The 19,323-nt window shown below is 31.5% G+C and overlaps 1 protein-coding gene across 1 annotated transcript in view; it reads left to right on the top strand.

Annotated features, from left to right (window-relative positions):
- Positions 1 to 19,088, top strand: part of LOC107448381 (G-protein coupled receptor Mth2-like) — a 53,655-nt gene extending 34,567 nt beyond the window's left edge. Inside the window, exon 2 of the mRNA XM_016063551.3 lies at positions 15,793 to 19,088. Coding sequence (XP_015919037.2) covers positions 15,911 to 17,698 — 1,788 coding nt within the window. The 5' untranslated portion in view covers positions 15,793 to 15,910 and the 3' untranslated portion in view covers positions 17,699 to 19,088. The remainder of the gene's footprint in view (positions 1 to 15,792) is intronic.
- Positions 19,089 to 19,323: the final 235 nt, after the last annotated feature.

The raw sequence follows: 19,323 nt of genomic DNA, 5'->3' as shown, positions 1-19,323 counted from the left end.
AATAGTGCAAATGAGTTTCTTGACTAAAATAAATAACGTAAATGATCGATTAAAACTGGGTTGCCTTAAGTCGTCTAAGAATGCAAAGCGTTGTGACTAATAGTATTTAAATTTTATTAAAAGAGATCAAAATTAGCAACTTGATATTGCATATTTAGGTCTGCCACCTACTACGTATTTTACAAAATATTTTATGGAGTGGTAGGCATTTAAAAAACCAAAGCTTCCTGAATTTTTGGTAATTTTGCCAACATTTTTAAAGTTTTCCCGCAAAGAGCTGGGAAAAATAAATAGTGTTGCATATGAACTTTTAAATTATTTATATAGTGGTAAGGAAAATAAGTTCGAATGAATTAAAAATAATACCTATAAACATTATCTTAGCTACCACTAGAATATAATTTTGAAAAAGCGTTGAAAGTTGGCAGCCCTGCAAAGGTCAAGGAAAAATTGTATTTTTGTCTCATTTTAAATATGAAATGTAACTTCGTTTCGTTTTTTGCCCACATTGAACAAAAAGTGCTGCTAAAACTCACTGGTTTCCACAGCATGATCTTTTTTTTATGCTTTTTTGAAATCAATACATCCACAAAAACAGTAAAGGTAACAGCATAAAATTTAGAGTGCATATTTTTCCGTTGTTTTACTTCAATTTTTCTTGAAATTTGTAAAACATTTTGAAATTTTGCTTCATGTTTTTAGATAGAATATTTTTTATTTAAAATTAAAAAAATAATACTCTTTGCCGTAGCATTATTATTTGGTTATTAATATTTTGCTGACCGAATAATGTTTTTTTTTTTTTTGAAAAATCATGGTAACTTGTACATGACTAAACCTGCTACATGGACTAACCACACAGAAGTCTATTTAGTGCATATACGAGGCCTGTCTAAAAACTATCCGACGTTTGGCCAGAAAAAATATTTCAAATACCTGACTGAGTTGGGACTCTTATCCCCTTCAAAGTAGACCCCTTGTGCTTGCACACACTTAACCCACCGATCCTTCCACTGCTGGAAACACCTCTGGAAGTCTTCTTTTGGAATGGTGTTCAGCTCCGTCATCGCGTTCCACCTTATCTCTTCTCTACTCTCAAAATGGGATCCTTTCAGTGGCGTCTTCAATTTTTGTAACAACCAGAAGTCGCAAGGAGCCAGGTCTGGGGAGTAGAGAGGTTGACAAACGGTTGTAATTCCATGTTTGGCTAAGAAAGTGTGGATTAATTGGGATGAATGTTCAGTGGTGTTGTTGTGATGCAAGTGCCAGTTCTTCGCCGCCCAGTTCGCCAGTTGTTCATCGGTTGAACCACTCCTTAATTTGTGTTACACCCATCGCTTCTTCTTCAAACACCTGCTAAATCTTACGAATTGTTTGGCTTTGAGAATCACCAAGCTTTTCACAGAATTTGATGCAGCATCTTTGCTCAATTCGTTCAGTCATCTTGAGAGAAAACTAAATCCGACGAACACTGCGAACAGCACCTTACTTACCACCAGCCAGCGACTTGCACAAGCGAAAGCGGTGAAAAAATTCAAACACATGCATTAAGGTTCCTCCTTCTTCAGTGCACTGTGGTGTCGCCTTGGAATCACTACTTTGCGCGGTAAAAATTAAGGTCGGATACTTTTTAGACAGGCCTCGTAGTCTCATAAGAAATTATTGAATTTCAATTTTCTTTGTTACTCTTGAAAAGTTTTGACTCATCTTTGGCATGAAACAGTTAAAGATGATTCGAATGATGTCTGTTAAGTTATCATTTATCCTTTATATCCTTGTCTCTTTGTTTATTTAGTTGCTTGTTTGTGTTTTATCAAAGTAATTATTAGTTGTTTGTGTTTTATCAAAAAATTTTATTTTAAGACGTCTATAAAATAGGAAATTTCGAGCTGCCAATGTTATTAAGACTGTATATGTAAGTATAAACTGCCTTTGCTTGGATATTTTTGTACCTTTTACAATTGTTTGTTGATAATTTAATTTCATTTATTACGTTACTTTAATATTTTTTGTATTATAAGTCTCTCTGTTCTATTACTTTCATTTATATGTAAATAAGAGTATATCGCTATTTTAACTTGTTTTTGGCATTTTTCACTTATAACTTTTAACTATATGTGGGTAAAATTCCTTTATTCATGGTGCTCTTTTAACATTTCTTGAAAATATGTCTTCAAGTTATTGCAAAATGTATGTAGATATATTGGTTTTATTATGTCATTTTAGTATGTTTTGATAAGATAATTTAATATTCATTTGTATGAATACAAGATTTATGATGATATTTCAAGGTGTTATGGAAAGATTCCTTCATAACTTAAATTTACATGTATATGTAAATACGATTCGTTAATTCATGTCATATGAATACAAGATTTATGATGATATTTCAAGGTGTTATGGAAAGATTCCTTTAAAAATTTCATTTACATGAATATGTAAATACGATTCGTTAATTCATGCTGCCATTTTAATAATTTTTAAGAATGTGAATAGAATATATAAAAGGTTAAGTTCTCCTAGAACAATTTATTCAAAATATTAGCATAACTTTAACAAACGAACAAACATTACTAACAAACTTAAGCATAATGCTGTAGTTATGAGACCAAGCTAGCTAGCAAAAGATTTAATTTGTCTGTTGAAAGAACTCCCCTCGTCATGAACTGTATATCGTCTGCTGCTATGGAAACAAATAATAACTCATTTCAAAGAGGAGAGCTTCTCTCTCCTCTGATCCCCTTTCTCTCGACGACCCGATCCAATGCCTGTCTTAATTAATGACCTAACCTAGATTAGTTAAACTTTGTAACCATAGCAACCGCTACTACTCTAGTCGAATGGCTAGGGGAGTTCTTTATGTAGACAAATTATACATTCTACTTCTTCACCTGACGGAGGATGTTTATCACAGGGTTGACTGCCTTTGCCTCAAAACACGCCCCAAGTTGGGGAGTAAATATACTGGACAGAAACTGGTGGGAAAGAGTGGTGAAAATTGCTGGTTAAAACTGGTGAGAGTGGTGAGCACCACAAATGTATTTACATGTTACATTTAAATATATGATTATTTCATTTATTATATTCATTAATTTCCTGTACTCTGACAAAATGTCTCGTTAACTTTCTCGTGACGTTATATATAACCAAACATTGTTATAAATTAATTACGATATAATGAAATTATATACGATATAATTTCAATGTGTTATGGCATTATTCAGTATAACTTTCATTTATATGTAGATAAGATTCGAATTTCATGATGCTTTAATATTATTTGGCTATCTCATTAAGTAATTACATATTGCTTTCAAGTTTATATACATATAATTATTTCAGTTATGTAGTAATTTTAGCATGTTTTGATATTAACTTTTAATTGTCTTCATTTCTAATTTTCATGATGTCATTTTAAAGTGTTTTGACAATATTCCTAGTGAACATTCATTTATACACATGTAGATAATATTTGTTTATTCATGATGTCATTTCAATATTTTTTGAAAACATATATTCATGTTATCTTCGAACATAGACAGATATATTTAGTTGACTTATGACGCCATTTTAATGTGTTTTGATTAGACGATTTTTTGATCTTCATTTCTATGAAGATAAGATTCATGATGTCATTTTAAGGTGCTTTAAGAACATTTCTTGTTAATTTTCATTTATATCGTAAAATTCAGGTTGTCATTTTTAGTATTTTTGAGAATATATCTTGTTGTTAACTTCAAATATATGTAGATATATTTTTTGATTTTTATGATGTGGTCATTTTAAAGCGTTTTGAGTTCTGTATTTAAAGACTTCAATGTTTTTTGTGTTTTATGTTGGGTTCTACGCACTATGATGGGTTCTAAGCTGGGTTCTTTTCTCTATGATGGGTTCTATGCTCTATGATGAGTTCTATGTTCCATGTTGGGTTCTGTGTTTTGCATATTAGTTCTATGTTTAATATTGTGTACATATATGTCTCGACCATTTTTTTAATATAACACTAGGGATCATGTCACTATTCTGGGTAGCCAAAATGTTAGGAAATGGTCAAATATCTCAAGTATTACGCATATGGGTCAAAAATTCAAAAATACTAGTCTCAAACATGACCTCCCAACTTCACCCACTGGAGCAAGGTGTCAACTTCAAGACCTTGAATAGGAGCCCTCTTTCGTCTATTCCAGATTTGGACTTTCCAAATAAAAAGTACACCAATTTAAAATACAGGTAGTTGCCTTTTGTTTCACAGGTGGCGTTGTGATTGAAAAATTGAACGTAGCAATAGTACACAAATGTAAACATTGTCGAACATAAAAATATCTCCAGAAATGCACAAAATTAAAGGTATACCTGTTTAATATTTTGCTTCTTATGGAATCAAAATCAATCTCCTGTTTTCATGCAATTTTCCGTTTCCATATATTTCGGATACCCTGTAAAAGTATTTGCCATTTTAATATGTTTTGAAAATATGTCTTGATGTCATATTCAATTATATTAATATACGGTTATAATAAACCAGGCTAGCTCTCTATGTTATTTTTCAAACATTTTAATTAATATAAAAAATACAAACACAACACTAACAAATATCAAACAACATTTTCGTACTACATATACACATCTACTTGTAAACAAAACGTTCTACAGAAGAATCCGAGAGGATCATGGGTGAAGTTTTCCCTAGCTCCCTCTTTCGGGCAAACCAGGCATTACATCCTCCCCCTCTNATTTTACTACAGAAATTAAGGTACTATTTTTTACTTTTATTCATTCATTTATAAGTTTTTTTTTTGAAGTTTACCTTAGTTACTCGATGAGCTTATCTTCCTATTTGTAGTTAATGCATTAAATATATCCGAAATCACCGCAAGGAAAAAAAAATTTCCATTAGATATACAACAAACTAAAACTCTTTCACCAACAAAAATTATTTAAGTATTTATTTTGATCAAAATTAAGGAAATATTTTTTATTTTAGCTTATTTCATTTTTATTTATAATTTTTACTTACTTTCTCTGTGAGTCGTTAAGTCTCGAAAAAAAGTGATTTGACGGATAAAAATTATCTTCATATTCAAAGCCTAAAAATTTTAAGCCACTAATTATAACCAAGAATATCTCAACGAAAAAATTCGGTACAAAATGACACTCTCAGTTGTGTAATCTAGATATCTTCCATCAACAAAAATTATGCTACGTCTTTTTTTATATATTAAAGGTTCCACTCGTCAACTACAGTGGTAGTCTCTCATTTGTCTGTTTTTTTCTCCATGAAAATCAGTATTTTTCATTAAAAAAACATAATTTTGTTTATAAAATACGTAATTATTTCAATTATGTAAATATATAAACATAAAAATTATATAATTATGTAAGAACATTTTGTTAATATGTTAATCGTAACAAACTGCACTTGAAAAAAATAATTTAACTTAGATGTGAATAAAATGTGCGACACAATAAAACGCTATTAATGAGAAGTGATTTTATTCCTTAACAATGTAACAGTAACCTTTTATTTATTTATTTATTTTTTTTTCGGACTGTACATAAAATACATTCTTGATTTATAATAATACATTATTTGTGATAGAAATATGAAAAAGAGCATTAAAGATTGATGAAAGCATATGTACACTAAAGCTTGATTCAAAACATGAAGTTTCAGCATAAATTTTGTATTTCCTTAGTGGCGCCATCTAGCGTAGCAGTAAACAGTATTGACCTTTGCGGTGATAAAGATACCAAATTAGAGTTCTATGTTGAGAGAATACAGGTTTGGTCAGAGAGTGACATTATTCAGAAGTAGACATAATTGTTTGCAGAAGTTAGAAAACCTCTCTGTTTTTTAATAATTTTTGTAGTTCTTTTATGATTGAGACCAGTCTATGAGCTTTGCCTGCTTTTGTGGTGGAAACTGTAGCTGGAGTGGCACGATGGCCCCTCCTGGGGGGACGGATGCTACATCCCGTGTAGTTGGCAGTGTGTGCCTCTCCACAGTTGCAGCATTTGGGTGGTGTAGTTTTATCCTTATGGCACTGAGAGGAACGATGGTCAGCAGCACATTTAACACATCTTGGTTGAGAGTTGCACGTTTGGTGCGTGTGGCCGAAATTTTGGCAGTTGTAGCATTGGATTGGGCTACTCCCACCGCGAAATCTTTCAATTTTCACGGAAAGATCACAAATATTGGTAACTGATTGATTTGTTGATTTTGATTAATATTGTGAGAAAAAGTGGGAGGAGCCTATAGACCTCGCCCACTTTTCTAGTATTACTTTTTGTGCTTTAATGCCTGTCTTGTCCAAATCAAGGGAGATATGTTCTGTATTGGTACCAACTGGAAGTCCATGGACTAGAACTTTAACATGCGTGATTGGTAAATCTATTTCTGAAGTTGTGGGTCTAGCTGCAGTTGCATTGTAATCCTCCTTGGGTTGGGCTAAGTCAAGATATACATTGGTTTCAGAAACTTGCAAGGAAGTGGCGACATCTAGTAGTAATGGAGGGCTACTATTTGTAGTCATGAAGGATTTTTCTTTAGATTTTTTAACGTTATTTTTCTTTTTCTTTTTCCTGTTTTTTGGAGGGGGCTCTGCGTTATTTTAAGCTGTATTTTCTGTATCCGTGGTTGTCATTTCGCTTTTCTGTTTTAAATTTTGGCCTGCATCTTGAGTTTCCATATCTGTGTCGTTAGCTGTTTTAATCGGCATTTCAGGAGTGATTGGGTCGTGCCAGTAATTCTGGAGCATTTTCGCTGTTGTTTCAATTTGTTCGTTGGTCATTCTTATCATTTCCACCCATTCTTCATATAACTTTCGTTCACCTGGACTCATGCTTTCCACATCTACCGTTGGTTCTTGTGATGTCCTTTCGGTTTGCCGTTTTCCGCCACGTCCATGATGAAGATATGTAGCCATATTGCGTGATTTGAATTTGTAGTCGAATGTTGTTGTTTGATTTTGTTGTTGGCTTGTTTGTCGATTTTGTTGTGGGTTCCTCATCCGTCGTAGAGTCACTGAGGTTTTGACGCCCGGTAGGCGTGCTTGTCTTTGTTAATATAATCAAATACTTTAGTTCTATTCTATAATATTTAAGTTCTATAATAGAACGCTATTCATTTTAAAAATTTCACTACCACTGAGAAAAAATATTTCTTAAAGCACGGCTCCCACCGTCTAGGAATTTTAAGTGGTGGCAAAAAGTGAGATAAATTGAGATGTTTTAAGCTTCTATTAAATTTTTTTCAAAGGAAATATATATAGGGACAAAAAAAATCCTTGAATAATTTCGTAATTCTAAAATAAAAGCTAGATTTAACCCCTTGAGGACGGATGATTCAGAAAAGCATTCGTGCAAATTCAAAATCAGGATGTAAATAAATAAAAAACGGTAACTTAAATGTAGTCGTTGCTAATTTATCAGACTTACTTTGCTTTCACTATACTTATTGTTAGTTTAATCACATATGTAATCAATGCTAGTTCAAAGTATAACTAAATAATTTTATTTTGAACTAAAGTAATGGTGAATTAAATAAATCAAACAGTTATAACTCCTCTCACAAATAAACTGCTAAAGAATTACTTTGATTACCAGTTTTCTGTTTTTACCCTGGTTGATACGGTTTTATGCTGGCACATATTTGTGACAGTCGGCGCGAAAGTATTAAGCATTATCAGTAGTCTTAATAAATCTTAGCTACAACTGATTTATGTTTTCCAGGTCGTGGGAACCCTGTAAAAGCCTAAAATGTTGTAGGCCACGGATCTATAATATCTTATCGAATTTAAGATAGTCTTTGATTAGTTGTAACTACCATGGTACAATTACTGTGCACCATTCCGTTATTACCATAAATAATAACTTTAATACGAATGGAGAAATTATATTAAAAGAATTAGGAATTGATTTTTACTGAGTACCACTTAGCTGAGATTTGACTTTAAAAAAATTCATCATTGGATTCGAGATTCGCTAGTTAACCTTTCCCCAGGCTTGCAAGTTTTTATTCATCAATGAAGCGACATTAAAACCGTCGAATGAAAGTGCCAATCAGAACAGGTTTCTTCATTAGGAAAGGTATGTCGAAATTGGTAAGAGCCCCTTCACCATTTTCTTAATAAATAATGCTTTATGCTGAAATATACTAATTGCATACCTGCCAACTTTTAATCCTTTCCATTATCATTTTTCCCAGTGGTATTAAAATGGAATTAAAACTTCANTCTTTTAATTCACCCACTTTCTAAAGTTGTTAATAGTTTACGTTTAAAATGACCTTACTCAGTTATTTGAATTTAAATTTTTTAAAGAATCGCCTAACTACCTAATTCTATATTATAATTTAAGTGGAAGTCAGGTCACAATGCGTTTTAATTATTTATGTATCGTGGTTGTTAAAACCGTTTGCAAAGTCAAACTTATTAAATTAAGATTGGTGTCTAAATCAATCCACTCTTTAACATAATTTCCATTTAACGTGGGAACATTCGATCAAAACAAGACTTGAACTAACTCAAAAGCGAGACAAAAATCGGCAGTAAGAGCTGTTTTATTTTTAATTTCGTTACGTAGGTATAAAATATGCGTAACTATCAAGACTTTTTTTATATAATGTAGTTATAACATAAAAATTTGTATGCAAAATTCGATTTTTTTTTAATTTTTTTTATTTTTTGGAAGAAGGAAAGTTAAAAGTACTATTAAATGATATTACTAATGAATATTAAATATTTTCTTTTGCACAGAATTATCTTTGGATAAACAAATTTCATAACTGTGTTCAAAATTCAATCCGTACAAAACAAATCTTGAGATTTGGCGAAATATGCAAAAAATTGACATTAAGGTGTCTAAACTTTGGATCGCTCTCCTGACCAAATCATGGGGACCCTATTTCCCAGATTGCGGTTACCCTCTATATTTTGGGGGTCAGCAATCCGAATCCGTAAAAAAAATAGGGTATGTCTATTCAGAGAAAGTGCTGTTTTTGTGTCTGATTTCGTAACCTAAAAAATCACCTGCTCTAATTAATTAGCATATTTGAAGTTACCCCCACAAACCATTAAGACTCTGTCCTAAATCGTTAAAATCTAATCATTAGTTCAAAAATTATTCAGAGTGACCCGTTTTTTTTTTCCTTTCTTTTTTTGCGCACAGTTTATTTTATTTAAGTGTAAATGCCGTACCACTTTTTTTTTATGAAAAGGAACCTTTTGCATTCTAATATAATAAAGCGAGAACAGAATTTTCCGGCAGATCTAATATATATATTTTAAATAATTAAAAACAGTAAAGAGATAATTTCTCGAACGTTCTATTTTAGAAACTTTGCTTCTAGATTTTTAGTTTTCTGAGAACGCTCATCATATCAGGATTTCATACCTGCCAACATTCATTCCTTTCGAGAATTGATTTTCAAAGTAGTAGTAAAGCAATTCCCAAAAAACAGTTTTACTCAGAAAGACATATATATATATATTTTAACTAAGTTGAAATTCGCTATCGTAAGGATTAATGGGCTTTCATATATTTTTTGTAATTATTTATCTGTAGTGGTGGTCAAACTCATTTATAATTATTAATATAATTCAAAAAGTTTAGTGAAATAACATGAATTTTGCTAGCACTTTAAATATTAAAATAAAATCTTCCGGGAAAACCGGAAGAGTTGGCAGCTGTGGGATTTACAAAAGTTTTGAGGGTTTTTTTTAAATTTTTTTATTTTTCGTTCCCGCAATCAGAGTTGCCAACCACTGCTCTCGTTTAGAAAAAATTTTATAGAGTGGTACACAATTAAAAATATTTGGTTATTATTATTTTTTTTAAACATTTGAAAGCCTTCCCGCGAGACAGTTAGCATTAATCATCGTTTCATATTATCGTTTAAATAATTTACTTGTAGGGATGTAAGATAACTTTACATCAAATTTATAAAAAAAATTATATATTAAAAAATCATAAATTTAGCTACCGCTAGAATATTTTTCCTAAAAACGTACAAAAAAGTCATCGTGACTGGTGTGTGACATCAGGTGTGTTCCGTGTTAGTAACTTTAAATAATTACCCAGTATTTACGAAAATTTTGAATCAGTAAACATATCGATTTCTAAATTAATATATTTGTACACATAATCGATATATTTATTTACTTAATCGCATCAAACTATTCAAGACGAAACTGAAAACGAACTCTAGTTTCCAGTGCTTTTGAGGCGGAAATAGTAGTGACAGGATGAACAGATATTTTCCGTGATGTAAAAGAGGTAAACTAGATGCGTGTCGCAAATAAATAATTTTTGAAGAGAAATTAGAGACAACCGAGTGTATCGGAATGTAGCGGATGACTTTCACATAAATTAAAACAGTCGATTTAAATTTTGGAGTCGCAATCGTGATGTATCGAAACCGGTACTGATACCGGTACGACGGTACGGTAACTATCTTTTACAAGTAGATTAATTTTTCTGAGTAAATATTTTCAGGCTTGTGTGCATTTTTAATTACGTATTGTTTATTTATACATTGCAATGATCTATCATCAATAATTTAATGAGTTTGTATATGCCTTTGTTATGCTGCAAAATTCTATTTTGAAGCAAAAGGCTTCTTTTTTAAATAAATGGCACATTTTATTTTACGATTAGAAGTTTTATGTTAACTTTAAATAAACAATGCAGTAGAATAATTACATAAATATTTTTGTTTTATGAACGAGAACTTTGTTGAGATACAAAATACAAATCAATACAAACTAAGGTAGACAACGTTTAAGAGCACAAAAATATTATTAAAAGCAGACAGCTGTTTCGGATGCTCAAAGGGCAACCTTCATCAGTGCAACAGATGAAGGATGCAGTGCACCCTTCATCTGTGAAGGTTGTATTTTAGGACAAAGGTCGCCCACTTGCATATTTACAAATCTATAGATAACCCTTTGACACTGATGGGTTATCAATATCCATTTTATGTTTTTTTTGCCTCCTTATTTACTACTAAAAATATACTTTTATATATTTTAAAGCTACTAGGGAACTAAGCCCACTGTTCGCAGTCGCTCACCAACCTCCATGATTGTCTCACATTGTTATTTCTAGGCAGAAAGCAGTTTTTCTACTGAAGTAAAAATTATTCACTTTACATATATATGTACTAAAAGGAATTCTTTTTGCTAACACTTGTGCCTCCACTTCCCACGTCCAAATATCTACTAGTATTATAAATATTTAGATCTATTGTTGAACAGAAGTAAATTTCCTAAGTAATCACTCTTTGAAATAACATTATGTTACATTATATTATTCAAACAAATTTGATGAGTTCACAATCGCAATTTAATATTTTATCTCACCAAACGGATGGATATATTTACTATTTTTGCTTGCATCTCATTGTGCATGAAGCTGATCGTTATTTTCTATATTATTTACTTCTTAACTGTAATTTATGACTGTATGTCAATATGATTTGCACAAAAATAATAATTGTAGAACGGTTAATAAGATTAGACTACCTTCCTAAATAACTTTGTTAAAATGTAGAGCAGTAGTGTAGCATTATAATAACAAAAGAAAAAAAAATTCTCATAGTTTTAAACTCTTGAATTAAAAGCGTAATAATAGCAGTTCAGGAAAATAACTTATTAATAATATGAAATTAGAGATATAAAAATATTCATATAAAAACAATGCCTTTGTAACTTTTGTTAATTTTATGCTGATGACAACCAAAACAATATGGAGATGAATAAGGAAAAACTGGATCCCAACACGTGACTTTCCGGCCAATAAAAATGCACGGACAACAATGGAAAACTGCCACACCATCATTTTCTATATAGTAAGAAGACTCAGCCTTATAGATTACGAATAAATATGTTACAATATTAGTTTGAAAATAGTAATTTTTATTCAAATTCAAAACTTAAATTATTGATTTTGTAAATAAATTAAATAGATCAAATCGATTTTTTTAGATGAATAAAATAATATATAATTGTATGAAAGAAAAGTTTTATATTAAAATTTAATGTAAGATGTAAAAGACAAGATATAAAATCAAATCAAATGTTAAAATTTTATGTATGAAAAGTTTTATTAATATGCACAATCCATAAATTAATGACGTAAGTTGTTATTCTCTTACATATTAGGCGCTTAGTTTTTAATTTATGCTTAGAAACAAAAGACAAGGTTTTAGATAAATGACATAATATGTATCTTTATGTATGAAAAGTTTTACATTAAAATTAAATTTAAGATGCAAAAGACGGGAGTTGAATTTTTAAAATTTTTTTATTGTTTTATGTACGAGAAGTTCGTCGAGATGCAAAAGATAAATAAAAAAATAAATTACATAAGAGGTTTTTTCTTTATGCGTATTAGATGCTTCGTTTCAAAATTATATAACGAAGCAAAAAAATATTTATTTTCCTAGTAAATGTAATAATATGAAATTTTAAAAATGGCAAGTTCAATTAAATTTAAAATCAAAATTAAAGTTAAAATTTAAAATTTAATGAAAAGTGCAAAAAATTATATACCATGTTATTATTTCATGTAGTATGAAGAGTTAAGAGGCAAAATTCTTAAATTTTCTATGTAAATGACATGATATATTTTTTTCTTATTTGTTTATTTTTTATATTTTACTTGTGATCAGTTTTACATTTAAATTAAACATAAATTTCTATTCATGTTGTTCTGAATGACATGATTAACAAAATTCGAAAAAAAGATATCACATAGAATAACTTCGGTTCTAATGATCATATTTTCACGTACCATGTGTCAATTTTAATTGTTAAAAATATTGATCTAAATGTGCAAATTAATTAGGGCTAACTATTACGTTTTGGAACTAGACATAAAAGTCTACCTTCTCTGTATAAGTTTTTTCAATTTTTTCAACGGATTTAGATGTAGAGCGTTGTCTTAACAATGAGGTGAACCGGTTTCTAATCCCAGCGATGGCTGGTTGATGTGAATTTCGCATCCAGCTTACACCGACCACAGTGCTGACGTTAAATGTCCTCAGAGGTAGATGGATCATGGATTAGAGTCCCCTTGCCTTCTGCCTAACCGTGAGAGGTTACCGTGATTTTCCTTAACATGTAACGCAAATGCTGGTTAGTTCTATATCAAAAAGTCCTCCACGAAAGCAAATTTCTCCCAATACTTGATTTAGGAGCTCCTTTGTCTTCTAAATCGGGTTTAAAATTACAAAGCTGCGGAGTTGAACATTGGTAATTAATCTCAAAATTGGTTTGGCTGTTCAACGACGGTTTTGAAATAAAATAAAATAAAAATACTGCCGACCGGCCTGTGTAGGAGGCAGAGAACTGTCCTTGAATTAGAAAGGTTTTGGGTTCGAATCCCGGGCAAGGCATGGATGTTTCTTTGTCTCTGTGTGTTCTATGTCCTTTCTTCCTTGTGTGTGTGAATGTGACCCGCCCTATACACGGGTTTGTGGTGAGGCAGAAGTTGAATTCTTGGCCATAGATGGCGCCACTGAAAAACAAGAACAATCGCACCCCCTCTGCCTAAACAGGCATACGACAAAAAAAAATCAAAATACTTAGAGTGGCAATGGTAGAGCGTTCGCTTCAAAAGGAGGTGGCCGAGATTCGAAACCTAGCGATGGCTGCTCAAATCAAATTTTGCTTCTGAATCTCAATCGAATCATGGGTTAAATTCCCCTTGCCGCCTGGCTAACCATTTGGAAGTTTTCGTGCCTTTCCTTACTATGGAACGCAAATGTGGGTTTGATTCATCAAAACGTCCTTCACAAAGGTTATAGCTTGTCCCAAAGCTTGGACCACGTTTTTTTTTCGTCTTCTGGATTAGGTTCAAAATTACAAGGCTGTGGAATGAAACATTTTTAGCTGCAGGGCTTGAACTGTGTTGGTTGCTCAAATCAAAATACGCAATCTGGAAGACATGGTTGCAGTATTTCAAAAAGGATAGCGGTCGAAACTTTGGATCAAATGAGATTAATTTCATTTTTTGCGCATTTCGCCGTATGTTGAGAAACTTTTAAAACGTCATGATAACAAATATTCTTGTGTGTGATAAAAGATGTAAAATAAACGAGTTTTCATAAGTTAGGATGAATACCAAAAATTCATACCAAAACCTTGCGTGTTAATGAATTTAATAGAAAATTCAATAATGTTTATCTTTTAAGCGTTATAAAATTATTTAGGTTTAAGTTACAGGTAATTTCTGATCATTTTGACGATAAATAATTTGTTACTTACTAAAAAGAAAAATCCATTCCATCGAATATATAAATATTGATTGAAATCACTTTTAAGAGTTGTTTAACCCACTATAAAATTCGCTNATATATATATATATATATAATATTTTAATACATTAAATATAAAATATTTATTACATTAATTTGGCTTATGTTTTTTATAATTTTCCATATTATAGTTTCTAATTGATCAAAAATAGTGTTAAATGTTTACATGGGGTGCTTAATGTTGTTTAAAGGTGTTTAAACAGTGCTTAATATTGTTTCAAGGGTAAAAGAAGTATGCACTAGCTTAAACATTTACTAATTTTGCGCTTTAAGCTTAAACAGGATTGGGAAATTTCTTCTACAATATAAAAAGACTATATTAATAAATTAATTCTAATTAAAGATTTATATTTATTAATTATATTATGTTAAATAGTGCATTTTCATGTGATAACTAATTTTTGAGAGCACTGAAATTTATAATTTCTTACGGGAATGAAACGTTGGAAGAAAAAAATTATTAAAGTCGTTTGAAAATTTATTATTTATAACTTTTCTATGCACAGCATATTTTTAAATTTAATATAATCCTTAGCATATTAATCTGTTTTTCATTCAGAATAAAAAAAAAGAAGACTGTATATACATGATTTTTAGTGAACTGTCACAAAATGGGCTGTAACAGACTAGTTATTTTATTTTATTTCTATGCACACATATCATTATTTCACAAGTACGTCCGCTCATTTTTGGAACGTAATGAACACTGTTGATATTTTTGCTAAAATCAATAGATGGCGCTGAGCTGAACAAATACAAACTTTGGAGCTAATAATTTTAAAACAATGACTTATACTTCTAGTGTAGCGATGGCATTATTAAAAGTTAATATTCTACATTTGTATTCTGGGAGTTTATTGATGTTTTGCTCATAGTTTGAAAAACTGATATTTAAAATAAAATTGCTCTAATTAATATTTCTTCTCACTTAATATTTCTTCTTAATATTTCTTCTCTCGAAAGAAAAAACTTAAAAATTCACAAAAATATTTTTATTTTATATTATACTAGATAAATATCCGCTCTTCGAACAGAATGTATAAAGAATTAAATATTAAAAATTAGTTATTGTTGAACAACATTTCGAAATCATGTAGAGAACTGAAAGGCATATACCGACAAAATTAATAAAGCTAAAGTAATACAAATTATTCATTTATTGTCGTTTGTTATCCTTCATGGTGACTTTCCGCTATTAAATTAAGCAAAACAAGTTTTTTTTTGTAGTTCAAATCATGAGAATGAAGAACATTAACATTCAGAATCTTGGCATGATGCTATTGCTCGCGGCCAAATCACGATAGTTAAAACTTAATCACTATGAAAATCATTTTTTTCGGTATCTATTCCTTTCCAGGAGCCATAACACATTTATTTCCACAGCATTGGGTATGATTAAAACTACTCATTATCTCTTGAAAATAAATTCATGTAAGAAAAAATGTTCTGTTAATTCCATTAATTTAATCTTTTAGGGTAGTCCACCTTGGTAATGTTCTAAATACAAGACTTTTACAAAGAGGACACTAAGGAGTTGCCTGCGTCAATGAAACGGATCGTTTTCTTCTTCAAAACATCTAAAAAAACATCAACATGACAAGTTCTGTAGTTCTTTTTAGTCTCGTTGTGATGTTCTTGGGTATTGTAACCTCTTTTACAAATGAAACAGATACTAAAGATGGCATAGTTGAGAAGAACAACTCTGAGTTTTTCACTGCAGCAGGTGAAGCAGTTTTGGAAGAGAATTCGGCTGAGAAGAACAATCTTGAATTTCCCACTCTGCTAAGTGACTCAGTTTTGAAAGAGAATCCAGCTGAGAAAAACAAATCAGAATTCCCCACGCTAGAAAATGGCGCAGTTCTTGCTGAGAATTTAGTTGAAAAAGACGATTCTGAGAACCACACAATTCCAGTTTTTGTAGAAAATTTAGACGAAAACAACAGTTCAGAACCTTCCATGTATGATGATGAATACAGCGGCAAGGATGAATTGTTCTTGTCGTGCGACAAATGGGATTATGATCCCACTGAATTTGTGATACTTCCAAACGGTTCAGCATTCGTGTCATCGAAAAACCTAACTTACGAAGAACCATTTTACAATGTAATTAACAACTTTTTGGTAGTTTGCATACCCGAAAATAATGGAGACACTAGCGATGAAACGAAACCAGTCAGATATCTGTCTTTGACTGGAATTGTCATATCGATGGTGTGCTTATCGATGCATCTTATCGTTTTTTCCCTGGTGCCTGACTTGCAGAATTTGCCCGGGTGTAATCTGGCATGTCTATGTGCCTCTTTATTGCTGAGCTACATGTTCATGCTCATTGGTCAAGATCGGGAAGAGGATGGCTATCCTATCATATGCATGATAGCTGGTGTTTTGACCTATTTCTTTTTCTTGGCTTCATTTCTTTGGATGTCCGTAATTGCTTTTGATGTGTGTCGCTCTATTGTGTTAGCTGCTCGCAAAATGAAGATAACGAGGCATGAATTCAGAGTGAAAAAGTTTCTGTGGTACAGTCTCTTTACATGGTGCACCGCCTTGGTGTTCACTGTAACTGCGGTAGTTGTTGATAACGTGGAAGGGGTTGAAGGAAACTTTCGTCCCATGTTCCGAGATGCATGCTGGTTCAAAGAGAAAGAATCTCTTCTGATATTTTTTGCCGTACCCGTGGGTTTCCTTATTTGCCTCAACGTTTTATATTTTGGAGTCAGCGCATTCCTGACTTTCAATAACCAAATGAAATCGAGTCTTGAAACTCAAGCTCATAATCTGAAAAATCATCTCTTATATTTTAGGCTTACTGTAATCATGGGAGTCACGTGGATTACAGGAGTGATAGCTCCCCTCGTGAATGTCACGTGGGTTTGGTACCTGTTCGTTGTCTTGAACACTTTTCAGGGACTTTTCATATTTCTTGCGTTCACATGTTCACCAAAAGTGAAAAAGTTCATTCAACAGAAATTGATAAATGTTCGAAGACCATCACAGGCAACGCTAAAGCCAACATTCCAGTCTTATTGCAATTATTCAAGTTCGAATGCGAAAACTTCAAACAAAGCCACCGTTTCTACAGATACGCCTGTAAAGAATGGCCTTGACAAAGCCACCGATTTTGAGGATAAGTCATTAGAAAAAGGCCTAAATAAAATCTCCGATTCTACAGATAAGCCTTTAAAGAAAGGCCTTGAGAAAGTCACAGATTTTGAAGATAAGTCATTAGAAAAAGGCCTAAATAAAATCTCCGATTCTACAGATAAGCCTTTAATGAAAGGCCTTGAGAAAGTCACAGATTTAGAAGATAAGCTTTTGGAGAAAAGCCTAGACGAAGTAACCTATTCTAAAGATAAGTCTTCAGTGAAACCCCTAGTCTAAGTCGTCGACTCTACAGATAACTCTCAGCTAAAGGAGGATGTTGTAATACATCTGTAATATTTATGGCTTTTGCACACACATCATTGTATATGAAGCATTTGTACAATGGAGTGTGTACGGAAAACACTATAATGGTTTGTAATGGATACCACTATAAGATATGATCCATAACATCGGTTCCCAAATGGGTTACAGGGGTTCCGAGAATTAGGAATTTTTTTAAACGAGCAGTGTTTTTCAAAATCTGTAATTAAATTTATATCCAATTAATAATCCGTTATTTATTTAATATATTCGTTATTTTTATGAAATTACTTGATTGAAATATTCGTGAAGAACGAAGTTTCAAAAGAACGTTTTTATACTAACAATATAAAAAATAAATTACGAAAAGGATATTCTCTTGTGAAAAATTCCATTAGTATTTCAAATGGAATAAAAATACCAAAATTCAAAAAATAAATATATGTTTTTCTGAGATATGTCTTCAAGTTTTTGCAAAATATATGTAAATATAATGGTTTCATTACGTCATTTTAGTATGGTTCGAGGCGATTTAATAATATTCATTTATATGAATACAAGATTTATGATTGATGATATTTCAAGGTGTTATGAGAAGATTCCTTCTTAATTTTCATTTACATGTTAACACGATTCGCTAATTCATGTTGCCATTTTAACAATTCTTAAGAATGTGAAGAGAATATGAAAGGTTAAATTCCACAAAAACAATTCATTCAAAATATTAGCATAATTTTAATAACCGAACAAGAATTATTAACAAACTTAAACATTACGCTGCCGTTATGAGACCAAGCTATCTAGTAAAAGACATAGTTTGTCTATAGAAGAAATCGTCACGAAGTCCATACCGTCTGCTGCTATAGAAACAAGAAATAGCACATTTCAAAGAGGGAGGATTCTCTCTCCGATCCGACACAAAACCTGTCTTAATTAATGACCCAACACCTTTACTATAAATAGTTAAACCTCGTAACCATAGCCACAGCCATTACTCCAGTCTAATGACTGGGGGAGTTCTTTATACAGACAAACTATACATTCCAATTCTTCACCTGACGGAGGATGTTTATCACAGGGTTGGTTGCCTTTGCCTCAATACACTCGCCAAGCTGGCGGGAGTAAAAACACTGGTGAGAAATTGGTGGAAGAGAGTGGGGGAAATTACTGGTGAGAGTGGCGAGCACTAAAAAAGTATTTAAATGTTACATTTAAATGTATAATTATTTCATTTATTTTGTCATTTTCGTGTGTTGTGACAATATGCCTCGTTAGCTTTTTCGTAATGTTATATATATTCAAGAATTGCTAATATACGATATATTTTTAATGTGTTGTGACATTATTAAATGATAACTTTCAATAATATGTAGATGAGATTCGTATTTCATGATGCTTTTTAATATTTTTTACTATATCATTATTTTTTATATTTCAAGTCTGCATACATATAATTATTTCAGTTATGTTATCAGTTTAACATGCTTTGATATTAATTTTCAATTGTCTTCATTTCTAATATTCATGATGTCATTTCAAGGTGTTTTGACAATATCCCTCGTTAACATTCATTTATACACATGTAGATAATATTTTTTTTA

The sequence above is a fragment of the Parasteatoda tepidariorum genome, chromosome 9 (genome assembly GCF_043381705.1).
Source record: "Parasteatoda tepidariorum isolate YZ-2023 chromosome 9, CAS_Ptep_4.0, whole genome shotgun sequence".
NCBI classification, from domain to species: Eukaryota; Metazoa; Arthropoda; class Arachnida; order Araneae; family Theridiidae; genus Parasteatoda; species Parasteatoda tepidariorum.
This window is presented reverse-complemented; position numbering and strand designations above follow the sequence as displayed.